Below are 26,636 nucleotides of genomic sequence, written 5' to 3'. Positions count from 1 at the left end.
GATATGGTAATTTTAAGATTATGTAGCAATGCCAGGTAAATACAATCAGTACTACATACAATTCGCGTTCATTGTGATTTTAGTGTATTGTATTTATATAATTGTACATAATTAGGTTATATAAATGGTCAAACAGCCCAAAGTGACAAGCACTGCTCATGATCAGATTGCATTAGAATCTATGTTCAATGATGTATGATAGCATTAAAATTATGTGCTAAACCCTGATCATATCGATACTATTCATATTGATATAATTATATATTAAGTACATAGAATTTTCGCTAAATTATTTAGGCTTGTCTACATAATTAATTATGTATAAAAGGTGCATTGGCATTTTTAAATAAAAAGATATATACAGATATTATGTAAGTGCATTTTTGTAATTGAAGATACTCGAATAATTGAAGAAAGGTGTTAAAGGCGATGCCTGACTATAACGAGATTGAACTTACTTAATTTAACATTGTGTAGTGATATTAAAAGTGTTTGTTATCGCCCGGTTATGCCACTAGAAGTTGCCCTGAACTTTGTTCATTAGCAGAATTACTAGACAAAATATCGCTCGCCGTCTCAATTCAACCTTAATCAGCATTGTAAATGTTACACACTCAAAATGAAAACAGACGGTTCTGTTCAACTAAACAAAAACAACATAGATGGCTGCCAGTTTCAACTTACAAAATGTGTACCACTACGTCAAGCATGAAAAAGCGTTTATCTCCGCCGATTTTATTAATTTAAATATACAACATGAATAAACATTTCTTCTTCAACTCTTATTTTGACATAATGTATATTAACTGGAATATAACATTCACATTTCTACCTACTATTTTTCTACTCGCCAAATTGTGTGCATGTGTTGAAATCCCCATGTTCAGTTTCGTCAAGTTTTCTTTGCTTCCACTATATGTTGAACATCTGCACACGACACTAAAGAATATACATTTGTTTACCGCCACCAACCTGTTTCATTTTCATACTGCTCATACTGTTGCTTTAAGCAGGGAATTTTTTGTGAATGGGCATTCTTCGATCAACTAACACAGGAACGACCTATTCCTCAAAAATACCCTTTACAATTTTTCGTCATGTCCTTATATACGCAAAATAACAATGCTCCAACATTATTATATTTGGTACTCGTTTAGGTCAATGATATTGTTCTCAGTCCGTCATTTGTTTACCAAAAACACTAAATTTCAAATTTATTCAAGCAAACTCCACAGTTTAGTGTAATTTAAATATCAGTCCCACAGGTTTCATTCGATCTATATATTCCGATATATTTATTCAAATTGAGTATTATGATTCATTCTAAACACCCATGCATTATATTTTGATGCGACTGCGTTTCAAAATACCAAGATACTGGCGTCATTAATTTGAATGATCCAATCAAGTCATTGAGTCATCAGGCAAGCGCTTGCATTCAGTTACAATGTAGTGGATTAATAACGTGCGGAATTTATACGTTCTGTTGATTTGAATTGTGCTCATTCAATTCATGTAATATCCACATTAAACAATAAATTAATTAAGATGCTGATACATTTTATCGAGAAAAATCGTCAACAAGTCTTAACTGCATTTGATCTTTTAACCGGAAATAAAAAGCAAACACATGCCGCTATGAACATGTAGGAGCAGGGTAAAAGGATAGTAGGCATGAAAAGCTTGAATATATCCGACACCCAATTTTCCTCAATTAAATCAATAAGCTGAATTCAATTTCCTACGTATATTGTTTGTTAACTTTTTTTAAAGAGAGACGTTTTAGACTTTCTAGAAAGAGACTTTAAAACGAATTTCCCGATGAAGTATATTTTAAAATATAATAAAACAATAATGAATATCAGATAACAGGCCTTTAAAAAAATTAAAACACTTGCTAAAAAAGTGTTCTGGTTTGACTTTATGTGTTGTTGACACGTCATGAGTATTGCTTTGGGTATGTCAGTCAAAGAAAATTAAGCCTTTGCAAATGCATCAAATGTTTCAGTAACATGTTTTGATAAGGTTTACTTTTTCACAATCATGACTCAAACATGTAGTAATTGCATCTTTGGATACAATATCATGTGGATTTATTTGAGGCGATTTTTCAACGGAAAACCTGGGCTTTCCGATTAGCGAAAACCAATTGGTTAGGCTTAACAATTTCGTTAATAGTTTATGTTCAAATTTTTGTATTCCTGTCATGTTTATCTTATTGTCTTGTCCAATACAATCGTAACATATAACAATTTAAAAAACATATGTTCGTTCTTGCAATCGCCATATTAAATTCGTACTGGAAAGGCTTTTTATTGACAAAACATTAGCATATTTTAATTTCTTAATTTCAGATTTTCTTAGAGAATTAATATATTTCTACCTGAAGAATCAAAGCTGCGTTTCTGTTTCACCGATGTGGACAGGTAATGACAAAAACGTTCGGGATATATTTGTGCAATCAAAATTGAGCCTTGTTAAAATTAAACCAGATGGTTCTCGAACAAAAACGAATGTGCAACTTAACAAATATAAGAACCTTTTTTACAATGGTGAACAGTTAAATAGCCTAGTATTTATACAAGGAGAGAGCGGAAGTGGAAAGTCTACACTCCTATCAAAATTAGTTCTTGACTGGTGCGATGCGATGTCGCCACAAACTGGAGAGCACAACGCTACCTTCACAGATGTAGAAACGCTGAAAACATTTAAGTTCCTCTTTCATATCACATTGAGGGATACCAAAGGGAAAAGGGAGGTAGCAGCGATAATTAAATCACTAATAATCGACAGGATATACTCGGACGATGAACAACGTGAATACACATACCGACTTTTACATCGAATAATGGAACGTGAGAAATGCATCATAATGATGGATGGTCTGAACGAGTGGACATATCAGTCAAATGAAGTACCATTACCCAAAATAGCAACTTCTCATAAGCAGTGTGTAGCTTTAATCACAACCCGACCATGGAAAATGTTAGATCGGGGTATCAACGATTCTCAAATTGACGCACTTCTGGAAGTTGAAGGAATAAAAGCCCCAGAGGAGCTTATAAAACGCTTACTAACAAGTTTTCAAATCAAGAATTTCAAGATGCATATCGACTTTATGACTTACATTGAAGAACGTAAACTTTCTCATTTTTTAACGTCACCTTGGTGGTTGACATTACTTATTCGACTTTGGATAGATAGAATGCATTTAAGCAATTCGGTATGCGAAGTCAACAGTATTCTCTTGGACAGTCTTTTCAAGAAAGCAAATACGGGAAAAAAGGGATTTTTCAACCCACCCCCGTTTCAATGCTTGTCGAAAACGATGTATATTGAGCCGCATGTCAATATTTTAGATGCGATTTCTAAAGCAGCATTTCATTTCACATGTACGACTGAAAGGTCTCTTGTGTTCAGCGAACCGGAAATAAGGAAGTATTTATCTGAACAAGATTTGAAGTTTTTCCTTGATTCTGGTATTTTAACAGAAAGTTACTGTTCGTCAACACCAAGCCATTCGCAGTTGTCATTTCTACATGAGACAATTCAGGAATTTCTAGCTGCTTATTACATTGCAAAATATCCTAAGGATGCTATTGCTTTTATTACAAGTAACAGAAAGTGTAAATATTTTGTTTTAGAAATGAATCAGGTTATAAAATACCTTTGCGGATTGAAATGTGACGTAGCTAATCAAGTGATCAGCTGCCTGTCGAACGACGATTTTCTCAATGAAATAAACAACGGGATCAGCTTGTACATTTCAACCAAACGTTTCATCGAAAGCCAAACCCTTACTGATCGTTACGACGGAAACCTTCCACAAACTAAACAGTATGGTGAAGATCTTGTTCTTCATCGTCATTATGCTACATATGTATTATATCAGCGCATGATCATTGATTGTTTTACTGAGGCTGTATTCAGCGGACAGAAAGACTTACGCCTCAAGTGCAATGATTTTATATTCAATATATTCCTTGATGAATCCGATACAAATATGTTTATGGCAGTTTTAATGGAAAATATGTCAAATGTAAGATCACTTGTTTTAGATTGTGCATCACTGACTATTGAGGAAATATTGCAAATCCTCAGAATGTCAAAGCTCTGCCTCGAACGACTGCAGACGACATGGAGTGACGATCTTTGCATTGAATTACAAGGTTTGAACATTCGCCAGCTAGTGTTGCACGGACAAATTAATATATTATCCGCGTCGAAGGTTCTACCGTCTATGTCTAAATTAGAATATCTGGATATCGTACAGTCTGAGTTAACGCAAGAATTATGTTTTCCTAGCTCTTTAACAACTATTTCATTACGTTACGCCACGTGTTCTGCAGCTTTCATTCATATGATGTTTGTAAACTTATCATCCTTGAATCACTCTATCGAATGTGGTTTTGATAATTGTACTGCGATTTCTGAAGAGGAACACGTATTCAGACATGCATGTGACATGTCAAACGTGTTTTTTTGGTTTAGTGGTTGTAGTAACGAATTTTATCAAATCTTATGTGAAACGTGCTTAGAGAACCTTAACTTGCTAACCGAAAATGCATGCATCACAGATTCTACCAACAATAAGCAAGTTAAAGATACTTCAGTTATGGGGAAATTGTATAGGTCACCGTGATCTGCAGTTTCCAGCCTCATTACGAAAGGTCATTCTTCACAAATGTACTTGTTCAACTAAATGGCTGTGTAGCCTGATAATCGCGCTTTCTTCACTGGGAAATCCTGTAGAGTGTCATCTGGATTATTTAAAGCTGCATCCGAGTCACTCCTTTAACACATCTAGTTCGCAACTTGAGACATATGACATGTCTAATATTGAGCTACACGTCAAAACGGGTTGTAATGAGTTGTTAGAATTGTTTAGTGGCACGAGTATACGTACACTGTCGCTTGGCACTGCTGCTGCTTCACACGAAACACAGATTCTAAAAACTCTCTGCAAATTAGAAACACTTGATTTACGGGGTTGTTATATGGATCGATGTGATTTTCTCCTGCCAGTCTCGTTACAAAAATTAACTTTTCAGGAAGGCTATTGTTCCCGTGAATGGCTGTGTAGCCTGACGATCGCGCTTTGTTCAATTGGAAATCCTATAGTGTTCAGGCTGTATGATTTGGAGCTGCAATCGAGCCGCATCGTTGACACATTTAGTTCTCAAAAACAGGCATCAGGACAGATATCTGATTTGAAGTCATATGACATGTCCAAAATAACGCTACACGTCAAAGTTGGTAGTAGTGAGTTGTTTGAAATGTTTCGTGATACGAGTATACCTGTACTGTCGCTTGGCACGGCTGCTGCAGCAACAAACGCATCAGAGATTCGACCAACACTCTGCAAGTTAGAAAAACTTTATTTATGGGGATCTTATATGGGTCGTTTTGATCTCCAGCTGCCAATTTCATTGAAAACATTAACTTTTGGAGATGGCTGTTGTTCCACTGAATGGCTGTGTAGCCTGACGATTTCGCTTTCTTCAAAAGGAAATCCTATATGGTGCAAGCTATATGATTTCGAGCTGCTATCAAGTGGCACCGTTGACACATATAGTTTGCAAATACAGCCATCAGATCAAATATCTAATTTGATGTCATGCGATATGTCCAATATAATGCTACACGTCAAAGCGGGTAGTAGTGAGTTGTTTGAAATGTTTCGTGATTCTAGTATACATACACTGTCGCTTGGCACGGCTGCTGCTGCTACAAACGCATCCGATATTCTACAAACACTCTGCAAGTTAAAAATACTTCGTTTAAGGGGGTCTTATATTGGTCGTTTTGATCTCCAGCTGCCAGTCTCGTTACAAAGAATAGTTTTTGAAGCTTATTGTTCCCGCGAATGGCTGTGTAGCCTGATGATTACGCTTTCTTCAATATTAATTGGCATTGTTGACACACATAGTTCGCAAATACAGCCATCAGAACAGATATCTAACTTGTTGTCATGCGATATGTCAAATATATCGCTACGCGTCAAAGTGGGTAGTAGTGAGTTGTTTGAAATGTTTCATGATACGAATATACGTACACTGTCGCTTGGCACGGCTGCTGCTGCTTCACACGCATCAGAGATTCTACCAACTCTGAGAAAGTTGGACAATTTGCTTTTTTATAATGGATTCAGTATGGATCGATTTGATTTTACATTATCGCCATATGTACAATTATTTAGTTTGCAAGAGAGTACTTGTTCTTCGGAATTGCTACGTAGTTTGGTGATAAAACTGTCTAACTTGAAACGTAGTGTGCGTTTCTACTTGCGTGAATGTGTGGTGTTAGCAAATGAAAAATCAAACCAATGTTATTCTGATTCATCTGTATATCAATGTGGTTATCTATCACAGGTGAAATTCGAGATTATGAAGGACAGTCTAGGGTTATATAAAACATTACCTGCACTCTCAATTACAAGTCTGAATATAACGAAAATTGAACACGCGGATAGATTGTCTCGAACATTGCCACTTCTCACTCATTTGGAACAGCTGAGGATTTGTTTAAATGATAATATAGAAATTAACCTACCAGGTTCTATTAATTATGTGTATATGATTTTTAAAAGTATTTCATCGTCTTATTTACGACAAGTAGTGCAGAACCTGTTATCTCTTGGACGTAGAATTAAATGCACATTTTTGTTCCGGTTTGATGCCGAGGAAGTTAATTGTGAAGACATAAAACAAGAATTTGATGGTTTTCACACAATAGAGGTTCAAACGTTTGATGTTGTTGAAAAGCGATTTGCTGCTGAAAATGAATGCGATGTTTCTCTTTCTGCAACTGCTGATTACACTGACGACGACGACGATAGGCATTTATTACGAAGGGGGGGATACGTAGATTCGAATCCATGGCAACGCTATTGCAAAATTCGACTGAGTGTTAATACTAAGCAGAAATAAAACTAAAACATACAAGTATGAAATTAACACTGCAATATGTTCTCTTTTTAATTGATCAGATTCGATGATGCCATCAATACAGCCATAGGTTTTTACATGTTCGAAATTAAAAGTTGTTCATTATAATATAATTTAATTTATTCAATCCAGTTTTGAGGTTTATTTGTTTTCATTGAAGGACTTAATGTCTATGTGAATTGCTAAGTGGTGTATGCTAAATGTGCCGCTAATTTATGCGCCCAGGTGCATTATATGGCAAATTTATGTAAATATAATAACAACATTTGTATTTATATCATGCGTCTTTGTTCGTGTTCTTTTATTGCATGTGTATACATGCGTTTGTCTAAAAGCACTTTCATTCACTGTTATATACTCAGGTGGTGCTTACCTCTGTTAACTGTTACTAGTTTTTAAAACAGTAAAAATAAAAATAAATATGTTTGTATGACAACTAAAACGTTACTTGGGAATTGGAATTGTATTTACTTTGTACATAATTTGCGTTTAAAATTGTTTTGTTTTTATAAAACAACCTCTTTAAATGGAAGGTATTTAAGTTGTGTTTCTTTTATATCAAGTAGCCTTATGTTGCAATGATTCTTTTCTTGCCAATATACTATCTTAACGCAGGGTAGGACTGGTTTTAAGCAAAGCTGGTATAAAACAAAACCAGATGGCATATACACGATTTTTGATGACCGATTCAAATATAATTGTTATTAATGAATTTCTAAGATTCGATTTTTTTTTTTAATATTGCAACTGTAATCCATTATTAAATGACCATTGTGTTATAATGTGCGGTTATTTAATTTAATTTGATAAACTTTACTAACTTAGCACCATTCCTTTTCTGGAAAGATTGTACTTGTGTATGCATTATCTAAAATTAACCCTCATTGTGACGTTGTAATGCGAAGAGTTTGGTTAAGTACAAAAAACATCGAGAAAATAACTGGCAGTCCAATTGTGCTTTATTTCTGATGAATTTGAATTTACATTCTTGGATGCTTAAGTAGTTTTTTTACAATTTTGTTTATTTTAATAACGTCAAAACTATTGCGAGGATCCAAACGCGTGTAAAGCTGTGTATTCACTATATGCTCTACATTGACTGATCCAATGGATTGACCCCAGCTTCAATCATCTTTATGTTAAGGTGTGTTGTATATATTGTACTTTGTATTTAAGACAATTTGTATCCTAAGTAAATAATATACTAGCAGCTTGTAACAATAATTTCCCTTCACAATATTGATGGAAATTGTGGTTGTGCATACGGGTGTACTGAATATTTAGATGTTGTACCGGTGTGTGAGGTGCATTACCTTACTGTCGTGCTTAAACTACAATATAATTAGAACCACCGCTTGTATATGCGATTCTATAATCATACTTTTGTATTAATGTATCGATAAAATATATTGATCAATTTTTGTTTATATTACTACTACATATGTATGTGTCTCAGTGTGTATGTTGTTGATGGTAATCAATTAGATTTGAAAGGAATTATGAATCCAGGCAGCCCGGTGAATTAAACATTCAAATATACGGTTTATATAAATGAATATGTAGAACATCGTGTTACTATAATGTATTGTAAGCTTTATTTCATAAGTAATATAAGAATGTTAATTGTTAAATGATTATATACATGGTATCATAACTTTGAACAAGGATGTATTTGTTAGCATACACATATACATGTTCGTTGGGCTTTTATTAATCTACATCAAAACTTACACTGCATCTATGTACTGATGTTGGTTTTGACAATGAGTGATAAGTATTTGTATTATTGTTATTGCATTGTATATTTATTTAGAATATCACATTTATATAGGTTTATAAAAGACAGACTAGAACGTACAGAAGGTTTTTCTGTATATTTTCATCTTACTTTTACACAACTTCGGTCGCGATTTGATTTTTTTTTAAAGTTTGAACAAATGTTAATACAAATTCACCTATTTTTTTACGTAGATGATTAATTTTAAAGAGATAACTTTTGACACTCCATTCGTTGATATATAAAATTGTGTATACACAATGCAAAGCGGTAACAAATTTTGGTCGGTATTGTAATGTTCGACATCAAGTTTTGAAAGCATCGTTGGTCGGTAATGTAATGTTCGACATTAAGTTTTGAAAGGATAGTTGGTCGGTAATGTAATGTTCGACATCAAGTTTTGAAAGCTTCGTTGGTCGGTAATGTAATGTTCGACATCAAGTTTTGGAAGCATCGTTGGTCGGTAATGTAATGTTCGACATCAAGTTTTGAAAGCATCGTTGGTCGGTAATGTAATGTTCGACATCAGGTTTTGAAATCATCGTTGGTCGGTAATGTAATGTTCGACATCAAGTTTGAAAGCATCGTTGGTCGGTAATGTAATGTTCGACATCAAGTTTTGAAAGCATCGTTGGTCGGTAATGTAATGTTCGACATCAAGTTTTCAAAGCTTCGTTTTTCGGTAATGTAATGTTCGACATCACGTTTTGAAAGCATCGTTGGTCGGTAATGTAATGTTCGACATCAAGTTTTGAAAGCATCGTTGGTCGGTAATGTAATGTTCGACATCAAGTTTTGAAATCATCGTTGGTCGGAAATGTAATGTTCGACATCAAGTTTTGAAAGCATCGTTGGTCGGTAATGTAATGTTCGACATCAAGTTTTGAAAGCATCGTTGGTCGGTAATGTAATGTTCGACATCAAGTTTTGAAAGCATCGTTGGTCGGAAATGTAATGTTCGACATCAAGTTTTGAAAGCATCGTTGGTCGGTAATGTAATGTTCGACATCAAGTTTTGAAAGCATCGTTTGTGCAACGTTTTAATTATAACGTGTTTAATTACAAAAATTAAACAATCTACATGTTAATTGTTTAATTGTGTTAGTCATGCTTTTGCACATTATTAAAGTGTAAGTTTCCAAATAAATAACGAACAACGCTCTTTTAATTAGTAGAAAGCACATTGAAGTTATTGATAAAATAGATCAATTTACATTAATTGCAACGGGTCGAAAATAAATATGGTATATTTGCATAGTATTTAATACTTGTTTGTTCTATGTTGCCTGTTATTGTTTTCATTAAATAACACATCCAATGTTCTGCTGTTTGTTTAAGATCCACTTTTATTTCAGTGGTTCTTTATCGTATATAGCAATTTTGCAAATCATAACCATATAGTTATCCCGAAAAGCAACTGTATGTTTATTGAAAGATAGTATTAACCACTATTTAGAACAAAGCTATGTTTAGGACCACTTTTTAATCATGTTGTACGAACGATGCAATTATAATACGTGTCTTAACTGTTAAAATATCATGCATTTTACCGTGTTTATATTACCAGTAAAATGTTAAGATTAAGAACGTTTATACCCATGTTAAAACAGCTAAATTATTGTTATTTTGATTACGCAGATCTTAAGGGTATCTGCACTGTTATCATAGTCATACATCTATTGAAAGGATTATAAGTTACATAATCAATGGCTTACATGTTTTTACAGTTTGTAAGAATTGGATTTTAAGCAGCACAATTCACCAATTTTTTGTATTGAGGATAAACACGAAACATGACAATGTGTAAAGTAAAATATATTGAAAAAAAAAGATAAATTAAATGTGTTTAAGACGATAAATTGCTTAGCATTTTCAATTAACCATATAAAAATGCGACAGAGGAAATTTTGCAATTAAAAGGTATCACATTGAAAGCATCAGTCAGCCCTCATGCTGAATTTAAAGAACGACAGCTGTGGGCTGGTAAAATGTTATTAAAATGTTATTAATGCTACTCAAAGTAATATTTTATGTTCTCAGGCTACTGGACTATAGTTATCTGTTTCAAGAAAGCAGAATGATTCAGGTTAGTGGTTTTAACGCCATCAATTACCACATTCTGTATTGTTATTTTTACAGCATCTGACAACAAAGCTTAGGGAATTATTCTAAGATTAAATCTAATAATTACTCTCTCGTTGGTAATTCTACTTAATTACTTCAACTGATTTCATGATATAACACGCGTTTGCCTTATATTTTTTTAAATTCTAATTTAGAGGTAATAATTTATTATATATTTCGGAGTAACTATTCAAATTGGTAGATAATTTACAGTTCAATAAAAAAATAACGATTTAGTATATCTCGTATTTTGTAACTTATGGACTTAACGACTTAAAAAAGGCAAGAATATCTCATGATTATAAGTTTTTCATAGTTTTGATTGTAATGACTCTCCTCTTTAATTCTCTTCTTTTAAGGACATTCCCGTAGTGTCTTGTTATTGGGATAACGTGTTCTGATTATGAGAGATAGTAATTGGGATTTAGTATCCGTTATTAATGAGACAGTGGCATATTGTAATAATACAATCTTTGTCACTAAGGAATGTGTATTATTTATGCTGCCGTATAATAGAAATGAGCATTGTATGTGTATTTAGCAGTTTTGCTCATGAAAAGAGGCTATATTGGCATACATATTTATCAAACATGCGACATTAAGTGTTTGAGCGCTTAATAATTTCGTCCTTTTTCACATATTATACGTATACGTATAAGTAAGTAAAGGTCACATTTTACTAGTAATGTAAACAATTAACACCAAAAGGAAGGTCCTGTCATTATTGCATGCATTCAAATTTATTTCTTAATACAAGCATTTTGGATTAAGTTGTGTTATCATAAATATTTAATGAATGTATATATACACGTATTGTTTACATTTCATGTCGAGCGTGTTTTTTTCATTAGCTTATCTTTAAAAAAGTACACATTTTAGACTGGAGGATAGGAATGAACAAGAGTGAAAGCAGAGTAAAGTAGTTGAATAGACACACTTCACCACAAAATAGATAAACACTGATTTTCATAAAGAAATATTTTTTAACATCATCTGCAATGATATTAAGCATTTGCTATGCGTACAAAATTTCATTTTGTAATATTGTTCCTTTGAAAGTTTAAAAACACACTTTCTGTTAATTGCATTTTTAAGAAAATATTTACAAATATTTTTTACTCATAATAAATTTTATGGTAACAACATTTCAACACCCATATACGATTTGTCTTTGGAAGGCATAACATATGTGTTTTTATTTGTTTTTAAACATAAATAAACATTTTTCTGACAGTGGTTGTTGTTTTCGCTGAAATAAATTTGTTCTAGGACAAAAAGTCTTATTATTCCACATGCACATTCATCCTTATCAACATCATCATCATCAGCAGCAGAAGTAGTAGCAGCAACATCCTCCTCATCCTCATCATCCTCATCCTCATCATCCCCATCATCATCCTCCTCATCCTCATCATCCTCCTACTCCTCCTCCTCCTCCTCATCATCATCATCATCATTATCATTATCATCATCATCATCATCATAATCATCATCATCATCATCATCATAATCATCATCATCATCATCATCATCATCATCATCAGCATCATCATTATCATCATAATTATCATCATATTGATCATCATCATCATCATCTTCATCATCATCATCTTCTTCTTCATCACCATCATCGTCATCATAATCCTCATCATCATCATCATCATCGTCAACGTCAACGTCAGCGCCGTCGTCGTCGTTAGCATCATCATAACTGTTGTCTTCTACATGTCTTCTTTCTCTTCCTTTTGTTCATCATAGTCATGAATTTCATATTTCACAATATAATAACGTATCAATCTCTGACAGGACGGGGAAGCCCCTGGGGCTCACCATGGCTGTGAGCTACACGGTTATATTGTCTCCCCCGAGGAAAGTTTCTAGGAGCTGTAGGGAGCCTTCTGACCCCAGATCGGAGGCTGTCAGTTCACGATCTACAGATACGATAGTACTTTTAAGTTCCCCGTGTATTCTTATATATACTACAATGTACCCCGGGTATCGATAATACGCTTAAAGGCATCCAGCCATACTGCGGGGTACTTTTCAGTATATTTTTCGTACTACGGGTTCTTTGTAAAATACGTAAGAGCTGATACTTTATGTAGTACCGATGCAAACAACGACTTATCGAGCACACGTAAAGATATATATTTAACATATCGCGAGAGGGAATTTGAGAATAGTTTAGGACATTCTTAGAAGGCATATATTTAAAATGTGACAGCAAGATTTCTACGAACAATATGTTTACATACATGAACATGTGTGATGTATGTAGCGCATCTATATACCAACATGGGTATTGGAATTTGATACCCGAATTGAGCGGGATGAAAATGACGGAAAAATTTGTACCGTGAAAACATACTCGCGCAAGTAAGCAAAACGCGATTAATTTAAGAAAAATCTAGGTTAGAGAAAAGCTTACAGTAATTAGGCACATTTAATTTTAAAGCATCAAGGCGAAATAATCTTTTCTAAATACGCATTTCTTATATAGACCTGAAACATAATCTCTTTATAACCTTTCCCATACGATGTCAAGTCGGTTTATTGTATCCTTAGACAAACCTCAAACAGCTTGAGCATGTCCGTTCGTCCGATGAATACTGTGCCCCTCTTTCCAGAGGGCACGTTAATGTTGCAAGCATTGAGGCCAGCCTAACAAACATATAAAAGTGCAACTATTCAGAAGTAAAATGTATACATGTCTGGCTGACATGTCGTAATCATCAGCATAATAGAAAGCCTCGTCAAAGCATTGGCTTCCCAATTTTCATCATGATCAGCAGCAGCAGTAACATATTTATCACATTAATACTCATCATCACAATAATCATCATCATCAGCAGCAGCTGCATTTTTACAAATTCGTCAACTTCAACACATTAAATCGATTTCACGTTTTTTTTAGATTCATTACCATTACCATTTTCATCGCATTCATGTTAATCAGCGAACGCTTATAATGAAAACTATCATCATCGATGTTATCATTTGCATTATCAATTAACCCCCAATCAAATCTCCAATCTATCTGTATTAAATAAGTCGCTTTTTGGGAAAAAATAGCTAAATTCATATGCGTAGATTTTCGTCGTAGATTAGCCTGTGCAGTCCGCATAAGCTAATCAATGACGACTTTTTCCGCTTAAATATAAGTTTGTTTAAACGAGATCTCTTCTTAATAAGAATACAAATTAGGCGGAAAGACTCGTCCTTAATTAGCCTGTGTGGATTGTGTAGGATAATTTGGGGCAAATTTACTTTGAAGCATTTAAGCCCAGTTTTCACAGAACGCGGATCGAATGCATAACAAATAGCCATGTTTAGCATCTCAGAAAAGGTTCCTGTATGTCTCAATCTCAGCTCCCTAGATGGTTAGATTCCCGTCCGTTTCTGCTGCGAGCACCACGCTCCGGTATCGAACTGCGAAAAAGCTGAAATGAAAATGACGAATTGAGAAATGGAACGATTACAACAATATAAGATAATTAGGTTTCCGTTGCCGGTACGTTTTTCATTCTAATTATAATGGGATCTAAAAGGTAAGTGCGAGATAAATATTTGTTTATTTCCTGGCAATTCATTTGACACAATTGTTAATAGTTTGATTATTTGGTTAAAATTGTCCCATAGGTCATTTCGTCTTCCAATGTTCGTGTGAGTTTCGTGCAAATATCGAATCATTGTCAGGATAAATTCTTTATTTTTCTTACTAAACTGGATTTAGGGACGGAATAGAGCAAATAAAAAGCACATGTATAGCACAATGAAAATAAATAAAAAATATTCCGATTTATATACTTGCTACGTTTTAAACAATTACAACAATAGTTGGTTTAACACGCTTCGCGTTTGCAACATACACCAGACTCAAAAAGACGACCAGAACCTTCAACAACTCCATTGTCAATTCCTTTCTAAATGGCGTCGCAAAAATTATCTTCGTAGTATTTTGATAAATCTTTTAACAAGCGGTTTGACCAGTTTCCATGCATTTTCCAAAGTTGGTTACAAGGATCGAGAGGAAAAAAATGTTATTGATACCTTGGCAGCTGAGCAAACAGTGCGATTTCGTTCGATTGACAAATACAAATGATTGATACCAGTGCAGATAAGAACATAAGCACAGGGTAGCAAATCAAGGCACTTAAGAGGACCATAACTTCATGTTCTTTAACACAATGTCACAATATTGTACCATTCTGGTGAATTAGGTCAGACATGTGTCTATTCAATCATACAATATTAAGGCCAGTTCAGAATTCATATCAGACTGGCAATTTAGCAAACGAAGATGACAGTTCCTTATTTCAGATAAAATTATCAAACTAATCATTAAAACACAAATTGACTGTCGCAGTCAATACCTATTACAGGCTCACTATTAATAAATTACGCCCCAAATAGACGCATACTGTGATTTAATATTTAAACTGGAAACAATAATTTTGAGAATATCCCCGAACAGAGTCTTAACACCGGAAGTTTTAAATCGACTTTCGTATATTCGAATTTCGAACAAAATGGCGATGATAGTTTTCGTGCTGTCGACTTTGCTGCTTCCAGCGACCGTTCTGTTGGCTTCGTATGCGTGAGTTACATTTATATAAGAATGACACGTATTATTATATTGTGTGAGTATGAGCTTTTGATAGCTGCGGTGCAATACAACTTAATTGGTTTCGAAATTTTGCTGAGGAAAAAAGAGCAATTATACATTCGATGATAAGTTATGAACTTTGCTGTATTGAATTTATTGAAGTTAACATATTATGTTTGCATTGGTTATGTACAGATTTTTACAAACGTTTTTAAACAATGAGCCTCGAATTTTGTTCTCGTTCAGAATTGCCTTTATCGTTTGAAGTAAGAAGGCTGTTAAATATTACAATGACGAAATAGACAACCGCCCTAATGCAGGATTTTTTGTGTTGAGGAAAGCAAAATAAGATCAACCCCTTTCATAGCAAAAAAAACAACACAAATAATGTTGGTTTTCTCTTTGTTGGGTGTTTAGGGTGGTTTCTCAATTCAGTTTTCTGGTTGGGTGGGGATGGTGTTGGCAGCTTGGAATATTCAGTGAGTCATTAAATTTACACATTATGGAAGACTGCTCTGTAAGGCGGTTTTGTGAAATGATTTCAAGTTGCTCATTGTTTTCAGCCCGCTGTTCATTGACCAGCCGAGCATCGCGATAAAGGCCGAGCAGAATGGAGCGAGCGGACTGAACGTGAGTGGCCATCTTGTATTCATGCGCAACACATATTTTTCTTCAGTATTTCTATCCGTTCCATACGTCCCTTAAAACAGAAATTCAACAGTTCAAGCAAGGAACTTTATAATACATCAAAGCAAAGTGTTCTCTTGTTTCAAGTTGCACACATTTGTACTGCCATTTCTTATAAGGGGCGTACTCTACGGCTAGACTTTATTTTTGTATAAACGAATCGATCGATACAAGCGGACAGTGTCGTCCATGGTTAGCCTGCTCAGAGAACAATGTCTAATCTGGAACCACACTTTTTCACAAATCAATAAAGCCTCGTTTTACCAGAGCGATGCTTAAATGTTAGTGGAAACAAACATGTTTACTTTGGTGTTATCAAGCCACTTGTTGTCATTTTTTTTCCTAGTCCGACCTGAATTAAAACGTGACGCTGGCAGCCGGTACGGTTGCTCAATCTATCTGGACGAAGGGGAAATCCTCTGCATTAATCAGGTACGTATGCCTTCGGTTTTGATTTTTTTTATAGATTGTTATCATAAAATCTGTTAAATTATGTCATTTATTGTATTTATCGGTATTGGGATTTTTCATTAATTTATGCACACAGTCATCCCCTATACAGTGATCCAACCATCAACCTATACAGTCATCCCCCTACCTGTTATTCAAGTATTTCGATATTGAAAAACTTATGTTAACTTAGTAGTCGTAAATTGCTCCAACATTCTAGAAACAAAATTAGTTACGGTTTCTAGTTATTTGCATATTAAATTAAATCAGAACACTAACTTTCCGAGAAAATTTGATCATCAATTATACATAAAAAGCTTGCCCTATTTTCTTTTTCTAAGCCTCACCGAATAAACTTTCTCCATCTCGGCACCAACCATGTATTCTCTATGTAAAATGGCTTATGGCGTCTCTAAATTACAATTTACCTGAGCCGAAACATCTAAACTTGAAACAACCAACTTATGGAATTCATATCGCAGATATGTAGCAAAAATTAGATGGTGGTCAATATTTTAGGCCAAAACTAAGTTCGATATAAACGTCCGACTTGAGTCTGACTTTCAAGGTACGGTAACGATTTGAATGGCACAAAAGCAAATGTGCTTTGAGTGCTTTGATATCGTTGCAGATTGATTTCGGGAACGAGCGGAAGGTTCACGCTGTTGCCACGCTAGGCTACTCGGACACGTTCAATCTGGTCACCTACAAACTCTCATGCAGCGTCGACGGCAACGCGTTCACTGACGCGGCGTCAACGGTAACGTCAATACAAACCACGAAACGAAGCTATTGACCAATTTCAACCAAGGAAATAATTGAATGTAAAATATATAAATAACCTTTGGAAAAGCCAACGACATTTCTCAATTATGTCAATCATTTTACAAGTATTGACATTGATAAACGCAGTCGTTCATATTCTATTAAAATAAGCGTTCAATAAGTAAAACGTTCATTTGAAACATCTGTAAAAAAAGTTTTAGAATAGATTTTCACTCAAATATTTAGTCCATACGAAAGTAGGTGAACGTATGTAAAACTCCATCACTTTAATGCATCAACTTACCGACACTTTAAGCTGAATTTTGAACCATTTGAAACACAATTAGTTCATCGTTAGGAGTATAACCTTAAGGAAATATAGGATGAATAGATGATACAATGACTAATGTTAACAGCCGCTTTGCAACAGATTTTACATGATATTAAAATGTCAAATGAGTTTAATGTACACGCTCTCATGACCGCACACAATATCTAACTAACCACTTTTCTTCATGCAGAATTTTACCGGAAGTAGAGCGAGCTTCAAGGCGATTACGAAGCAAGTTCTCCCGTCTCCAGTTATCTGTCGCTACCTTCGCTTCCTTCCGCTCACGTGGACGAATTCACATTCGGGCTTCCGCGTTGAGGTGTACGCCTAAGACGAAAACTAAGGAAATTTTCTTGAAAAAATAGGACTAAATGTTTCAGAAAAGGGATTACTTTCTTTAGAAAATGAACTGAAAATCTGGTTAGAAAATGCACACTTTGTTTTTTATGCAAACATTTGGACTGTCTTTAAAATATTGCAGACGTTTACGTCATAAATTCTTTAGATTTGTATAACTAGTCCTAAAGTAACATAAAAAACGAAACTTGTATGAACATATACAATTAAAAATATATTAATACACCAACTTTTTGCCTTAATAAGATGTATGTTCTTTTATGTAAGTGAATGTACTTACTTATTTTCTAAGAGTATCAGTATTATTTCAGTATTATTATTTATACTTTATCTACTTCATTAAACGGAAACATGACCTTCTTAACCAACACGTCGTCCAAACCAGGAATATTTTACTCACCGTTTCATAAGCACCCTGTTTTTTCGGATTAACTCGCTGTCGTTTCGTTTGCACACGTCACTCTTTCTGAATGCTCGGTTTGTATATAAATAAACAAGGATTAACAAGGAGCGTCGAAGGGTAAAGTGTACACTTATCTTAAATATTTGTTCCAGCTGTTCGAAAACCAGGTTTAATGCATAAGCGATGTGTCGTCCCATATCAGCGTATGCAGTCCGCACAGGCAACTCATGGACAACAGTTTCTGCCTACACTGGATGCAAAGCAATAAGAAAACAAAAAAAAATACAATTTAAGCGGAACGTGTCGTGCTAAATGAGTCTTTGCTTATTACCACAATTAAGGTTATTAGCGATTTCCGACGCCATGGTTTTGAATGCCTTTCCGTGCCATACTCTAAAGAAAAAACACTTATGGTTACAACAATAGCTGGTTAAACAATAATTAATTCCAAAATATGTGTTTTCTTATAATTTTTCCAACATAAGTTAAGTACAAATAAAATAATGCACAAGTATCAGGATAAACGTTGAACTTTTGCTATAAATGTAACCCGCACATGGTCAAAACAATTAAAAGGAAACAATTTTTTTTCCCTCCACTTTTATGTTATGTATATTGTATTATATTATATTTTTGTTGATTGACATATTAACATATTTGCATTAGACCACACATGGACAATAATTCTAAATAGTATATATGTCCAAGATAAATGCACCCTCGTATTGTTGTCATTAACACACGCTACTGAAATTAAAGAAACAGCCAATAGAATAGTCGATTATTTTCCCAAAAGCTTATTATTTTTCAAAATAAACTTTGCTCGTCTAGTACACATGCTGGTTTTGAATAAAGAATCAATAAGATAAAGCATGGTAGCATGTACATATTAACACTTTATCATCTGGATCGATAATTGTTTACGCATTCTTGAACAAAATAGTATATCGATTAAAAATAATTTATTGTATTAATGCTTAAGCATATCGCATTAAAAAAAACGATACAAATGTTTGACGTCCGTTAAACAGAACATATTCAACAAATCTAGACATTAAACAACATAATTACAGCAGTCATTTTGTAGCAGGTTTACTTCCTGTCAGCGAGAAAACTACGCATAAATGCCGTCTATCCTTTTATCTTATCAGACAAATTTTATTATTTCAGACATTCTTGAGAAGCGTTATGTTTTAGCAATATATGAAGCACATAAAAAGGTAAAGAGATATTATCTGGCTTCGTTTAGAAGAACACATTGTACGAAATTGAATATACAATTAAATGACGTATACACTAATCGAAGTCTATATGTTTTTTCCTTCAATATAGTTTCCATTCGTATTTTGTGTTGTTTAATTGATATTGACTTTGTCCTGTACGTATTTTGTTTAAACATACGATTTGCCTACACATAAGGTAAATTTATGTCGTGTACATAAGTAATTTCTATTAAATTAAAACTATGGAAAAATGATAAAGTTACATATACAAACATTATGTTTCAAAGCATTGCTATCATCAAATTCCGAACGATCAAGTTTGTAAAACTACGTGAAAAACTTTAATTTAAACGCCACTTGCATATCTTTTAAATTGAAACTCATTGCAAAAACACTCCAATGAGGCTCAAATGATATCGTCTTGTCCGGTTTAGCCGATTTTTTGTAAATAATCATTGAATTAATCAGTGTGTTCTTCTACTAAACGAGCTATGAACTCCCAGCTGTAAAAGCAATGGTTTCCTTTGAAAAGAAGCAATAGTAAACTATTATATACAAAGAATAAACATCATTAGCCATAACGCCAGTTTTATGACAGTCTAACGAGTTATAATAATAGTGTTCTATGGTTAATGAAAGGCAAAATAATGATACACATAATGATATATTGTAGCGACACATCAAGCAACAACAGAGTGGGTGTGATCTTTGGTAAGGTTAAGTGAAAACTGTATGAGCAGAGGCAATACTAAACAAAGTATTCCAAATGGGTCGTCTGTCTCGTTCACAAATGTAAATGACAATTACATTTTCTATGACGATGATGTAAGCAAAACCTTACGGTATTCATTGCCAACCAACACGTAAATAAAACTGATTGTAAAATATGATGATTTGTTATGCATCTTATACCATAATTATTCAGCTATTTACAATTCACAAATCTTGATTGTTTCTTATTTGAACATTCTTACAAACGTGTATTGCAAAATATGTTTTTGGTTTGCTTTCTCGTTATAAATTATGTTAACTTATTTCATCGAGGTCATGTTGAAACATTTATTGTAGGGGGGGAAACGGGGTTGAAGGTATTGTTTTAACAAACTCTTGTTATTTATAACAAAAAAGTTGCACACGCTTTAGAAAAACACTAAACATTGTATGTTTTTTGATCAGATTACCCAATGAAAATAATAACAATCATAAGAAAATATGCATTTGTTACACAAGAAAACCATACCTACTTGTGATATAGAGCGTCGTGGAAGAGTGATTTAATAAATAACACATCATTAAATTTCTTATAAAAACCTGATGTTTATGGTGAAAATAGTAAAACTTATTTTGTTTAATTAGAATTGAGACTGAGTGTACGTTATAGCATCATAAATGAATATATTAAAAAAATCAATGAAAATTTGTCAACTGAAATCAGTTCATCAAAATCGAATGAAAAAATACATATTGTAGCAAGTCTACTTCGTTAGAAAAATTCGGAAATTGCCGTCTATCCTTTGACCTCCAGTGTCATACAAAGGATTATAAATTTCAGACAATCTTGAATAAAGCTATGTTCTAAACTTATATGGAACACAATAAGTTGCAAACAGATATTATCTCAAAATCATGTTTATGTCGCGTATTTATACAATTTAATATGAAATTAATAGCTGTGTATGTTTTATGAGTCGCCATGCTGTGTAAGTCATTTATTCCATTCAAATTATTTGTATTATGATTATAAATAAATGTCTTAATGTTTTTATCAAATGCTGCTGCAAGGTTAAAGTTTTGGGACAGACACACACAATGATAGACACATACAATGACAGACACATACAATGGCAGACAGAAAGGCCAAAAACAATATATCCCCGATCATTTGATCCGGGGGCATAAACAAATGTTTTCATAATAATCAAGAAGGCAAAGAAACATTCCTGACTAAAAAACGAAAAACTACTAGTAGTACATATTCTTTACTTTTTGCGTTGATAGTTATGAAAATATTTGAATTACTTATATCTGGATTTTTTAACGAACAATAGATCTATTACATATGCGATGGTCTTGCCAATCGGAAATCACCAAAAAAGGTAATAAATTATCAACCATACATTTGAAATTGATTTCTTACTCACAACTGGAGTATTATGATGTGCCATCGATTTTGGTTCGAAAAAAGTACTTGAGTGTAAATGAACTGGTTTGTACAAATGATACAAAAAGGTGATATCAGTAGAGAAACCTTATTAAAAACATTTTCAAGTATTTATAGCAACGGACCAATTGGCAAACTGTATGATTAAGCATAGCTGACAGCCTGTGAATAATTTAACGACACATAAAGGGCCTTTAAACTTAGATTAAGTACAGATACAACAACACAATAAACACGAATATATATCATATTTGTTATGAAAAAACTGCGCACATGCCCACCATAATCTTAATAGGACTTTACCGTAATCTATCCGTTTGTCAAAGTTCGACTATATTATTTAGAACGGTCGAAGGCCGATTCGTCACTTGACACATAGACCCGCGCTTTTGAACAATCTTTACCAATGAAACGCTTGATATCATTTCAGATTTGAACACACCTTTTGGTATCTTCTTAGCCCAAATTATTATGTCAACATTTTAAAAAAGGAAGTAAAGAAATGTATCCTTCATATTGATATATGATTCACCAAAGATAAAACATACCATTGCAAAACTTAAATGCCTATGACACAAAACACGCAGTTTATTCATCAATCTTAATTGATTTCAATAGCAGTTAGGTCATAAGTCATATAATTTAAGGACGTTCTTCTTTGAAAATTGATTTAAAGCATTGAACACTAGCAATACCTATTATAATTGAAAAGCATTTATAAGTTAATGGATCTTATCCAAGTTTGCAGTTTAAAATAAAACACACATAATGTTTTGTGACCTGTAACTAGTGCGTAATATACTCAGTCTTGTCAATTAGTATCATTTTACTCTCATACTTTGGGCACATGTTATCTGGGTTTATAAATAGTTTCCTTATTTATATCGGTTAATCATGTACCGTGTGCGTAGTTTGCCTTATCACGGTGGGTGAATGCATATCATTTTACATTTTCCGAAAGTCGTCTGTAGTTTTTTATAACAGCATTCATCATCACGTGGCTCTATAGTTTGTTTCTATACCGTCGTTTATATTTAGCTGTGAGATAGGGCTTCAACATTTTCTGAAAAGAGAACACGAACAAACTGCCTGAAATCTATATAATCGGATTTCTCGACTTTCAAGGTTGTTTTTGATAAAGAGGAGGCCAAACAAATAGACGAGATGTTTATTTTTTATTTCGCCCGTATGGTTCATTTTGAGTCGCATCCGAATTTCATTTCCATACATTTTGTTAAAACTACATATATTGTACGACATATACATTGTTCAACGGTTTGTATTAAATGGAGGCTTTCGTACAAATTTTCAACAAGTATGCATAAACTATTTTGGTTTGTTTTATGCGCTTTGCGCTCCCCTCTTGTAACATGGAACCTGGTATTAAACTATTTTGATCGCGCTCGGTAGCTTCTATGGTTAGGGGCAAAATCCTGATGAACAACTGATCAATTTATTCTAGCCTTAGTTGGGAATTATCCAAACAATTGACATTTCACTTGAGCTGTTAGATATAGATATGCTTCGCTGATGTAATGCTTGTCAATATTCTTGTCATACTGGTCTTTGTTTGTAGTGCAGAGCTTAATCAAGCAGACGATGTGACAAGCCATTTTCAAATCGTAGAGAACAACTTGGCGGGCGAAAAATTGAATTCATGAATACTTTACTATTTTAGCTTCATTCTTATTTCTTAAGCATAGATTTATTTTTATTTATGCACTGATCGAGTCGACTGTCTTTCCGAGCACGTATTACCAATATGAAAAAGATTTGAAAAAATAAACTTGAATAATAAATAATAACATAAATATAATAAGAAGGTTACAGATATGTATGATACAATAAGTTAGTAATCACTGTGTGTTATATGGTTGATATCAGATGTACGACATTTCGCGTTTATAATATTCCAAACTTATAATACAATTTATCCCCGTTTTCCCAAGATGCGTCTGAATTACACTTCTGGTGGTCTATTAAAACAATCGGTCCGGCTGTAGGCATGATACATGTACAGTTACTGATCAATGTTTACCAAATTGCAGTGTCTCTACACAAAACGAAAGTTATTGTTAAGAGGCGGTAGTTGTCTTCAGACCTAATTATATTAAAATATAATTATCCCCGAGTTTTCAAACATGACAATTAAACAAATCAAAGATCTAAAAAGTTGTATGGACTAATACTACCACTACCACTACCACCAATATCGCCAACATCATTATTGTCAGAAGAGCCATCGTCAAATATAACAAGCGTTATCATATTAACTTTTGAACCGTTTATTTACTTTTGTCGTTGCAAACAAAGACCTATAGAATACATGTATTATATAGGTCTTTGTTGCAAATTACCTGAGTTTAACACGTAGATATCGATATCTTTGTGTTTACTGCCTTTGGAACGCTCGATATAAGCTGTTTCATTTTATTTGGATCTACAACGTGTAAGCCGGTATGTATTTAAGTTTATTTAACTGTATTGCGTTAATTAAAATTTCAGTAATGTTGTTTAAACACGGATTTTAACTAATCTGAAAAACTAAACATGTACCAACGGCGGGGTATATAACGCCGCATACAGTTAGGCTCGTCCACGAATAAACTTAAGCAAACACGCGCCTGCTGCTCTTTTCAGCTCATGTACGGGACTTCGTGACCGCGTTTTTAGAAATAAACGCACACCTTCTGTACGCGTTCCGATTGGTTGATTGTCTGTTGATATGGAAAAAAGTCTCTATATTTGCCAGTGTGTATTTACGCTCTTTAGCCCGTATATCACCCAATTAGTGCAAAAGGTACCAAGTTGCTTATAATTTCAATTTTACATAGTACCTTTTTGCACCAGGGGGACGATATCTTCTTTAGAACCACTTTCATTTTCATTGTATTTATTTTTTTAATGAAAAATTAAATGTATGCAAAATGAACAATCAAATTGAAATCAGTATAAATTATAAAATTGCCATGTTAACCTAAATATAGCTTCAGTCAGAACGGTTACTTTACATATACATACATGTTCGTTTGTAACAAATATTTAATGCCAATTGAAGTCCCAGTTCTGTCCCGCTTAAGCAGCTTAATGAGCTGCGCATAGAAGTATATGGTTAAGCATCCAATCGATTGTAAGGCGTATTTTTTTGTTTAACTATATTAAGGTTGTGTTTTGTTCGCGTTTTTGTTTTAAATAATTATTGTTTTCATTTTTAGGTTTAATTAGATTTTTTGTTTGATTCTCGTTTCAGGTTTTTAATGTATGACACAAAAATGACGACATCATTTCCTATCATAGACATGTCAAAGGCTTACACAGAGCGCAAGAGGCTCGCAAAGAAAGTAGTCCATGGTCTCGAAAACGAAGGATTTCTATTTATAGACAACGTCGCGAATTTAGATTATGATAAGCTTTTACGCGCATGCAAATGGTTTTTCGATAAGCCGATCGAATTCAAGCGAACAGTGATGCGAAAACTTTGGAACCCCGAAAATTCGAACATTTACCGAGGGTATTTTCCAGTCACAGAGGAAGAACCTTGCCGGAAGGAAGGTTTTAAATTCGCGCGCGATATCAAAGATGTTGACGTAACAGCTTCTGAATATAACAGGTTCTACGAGAAGTCTCCTTGGCCAAAGGAAGATGGGGAATTCCCTTTTAAGGAATTCCTTCAAGAAACTTATGAGATTCTACACAACACAGCTTTAGAGATTCTAAAGCTAGTCGCCATCGGTTTGGATATAGAGGAAAACATCTTCGAAGACATGTTTTCGGACAAACCATGTTCTACATTAAGGATCATGCATTACCCGCCTTGGGAAGGGAAACCGCCGAAAAACGCGATTGTCGAAGATGGAAAAGTCGTCGTATTTCCGGAACACATCGACAAAAACTTCATGACGCTTCTCACTAGATTCGACTATGGCGGACTGGAGTTTAAGACCATAGATGGTTCGTGGGCGGAAGTGGATCCAAGACCCGGAAGTCTCGTCATGAACATCGGAGACATCTTCTCCAGAATGATGGATGGAAGGCTAAAAGCGAGGACACACCGGGTTATCGACATCGGCACCGACCGTTACGCCGTTCCGTTCTTTTTTACGCCTCGTTACGACGCTGACATCGGGGTCAACTTCATGGAGCCGGAACACCGGGTGGAGCTATACGGACCCTGGGTCCTCGACGTCATTAAAAACCGGGAAAAGTAATTTGAGTACCTTGTGCTACCGGATATTGAGTCGACATCATATGGTGTCGTTTTTGTTTTTTGTACTGGACGACATTGTACGGCGATTGAGTAACTATGATCGAGGCAAAACGTTATTTTGAAATATAAATGTAGTGTACGGACGGAGCTGCATTACATCTCTATTTGGTGTCATATTTGTAAAGGATTAACGACGGAATGCATGTATGCATTGATGTCACATTAATACGGCTTAGTTTCTGTATATTTAAAAGATTGCGTTAAAACAATAATAATGACGACAACACTGACTATTATGACATAATTGACGACAATGATATCTCTAATGATTGTGATTGATAATTGACGACGATGTGAAGATATGATGATTAATTAAACATATGATGCCACAGCCTGTTTGTTTTATTCTAAAAGAATATGTAGTGTTCAGTAATATGTATGAATAAATTGTAGCATAACGTTACAAATATGTGAAGACAACATATGCATCATATGCAAACAAGAGCGCAAACACGCATAACAATGCCGACCGCCTGTGTATTAGTGTGACATGGTATACGCGCGTCTGATTTACTTCACGACCCAAACTTAAAATATT

The 26,636-nt window shown here is 34.2% G+C and overlaps 1 protein-coding gene across 4 annotated transcripts in view; it reads left to right on the top strand.

The window, feature by feature from the left end:
- The window catches only part of LOC127833601 (uncharacterized), a 113,882-nt gene extending 87,453 nt beyond the window's left edge, over window positions 1-26,429 (top strand). For 2 of the 4 annotated variants that reach the window (XM_052358952.1, XM_052358951.1), the window contains exon 3: window positions 25,442-26,429. In XM_052358952.1, the coding sequence (XP_052214912.1) occupies window positions 25,442-26,039 (598 nt within the window). In that variant the 3' untranslated portion in view covers window positions 26,040-26,429. Of the gene's footprint in view, window positions 1-24,167; window positions 24,289-25,081 lie in introns of those variants that run through there. The other 2 variants (XM_052358950.1, XM_052358953.1) reach the window with 2 other exon arrangements.
- Window positions 26,430-26,636: the final 207 nt, after the last annotated feature.

This window comes from Dreissena polymorpha, chromosome 6 (genome assembly GCF_020536995.1).
Source record: "Dreissena polymorpha isolate Duluth1 chromosome 6, UMN_Dpol_1.0, whole genome shotgun sequence".
Taxonomy (NCBI): Eukaryota; Metazoa; Mollusca; class Bivalvia; order Myida; family Dreissenidae; genus Dreissena; species Dreissena polymorpha.
Note: the sequence above shows the minus strand (reverse complement) of the source record. Positions and strands in the feature narration are given on the sequence as shown.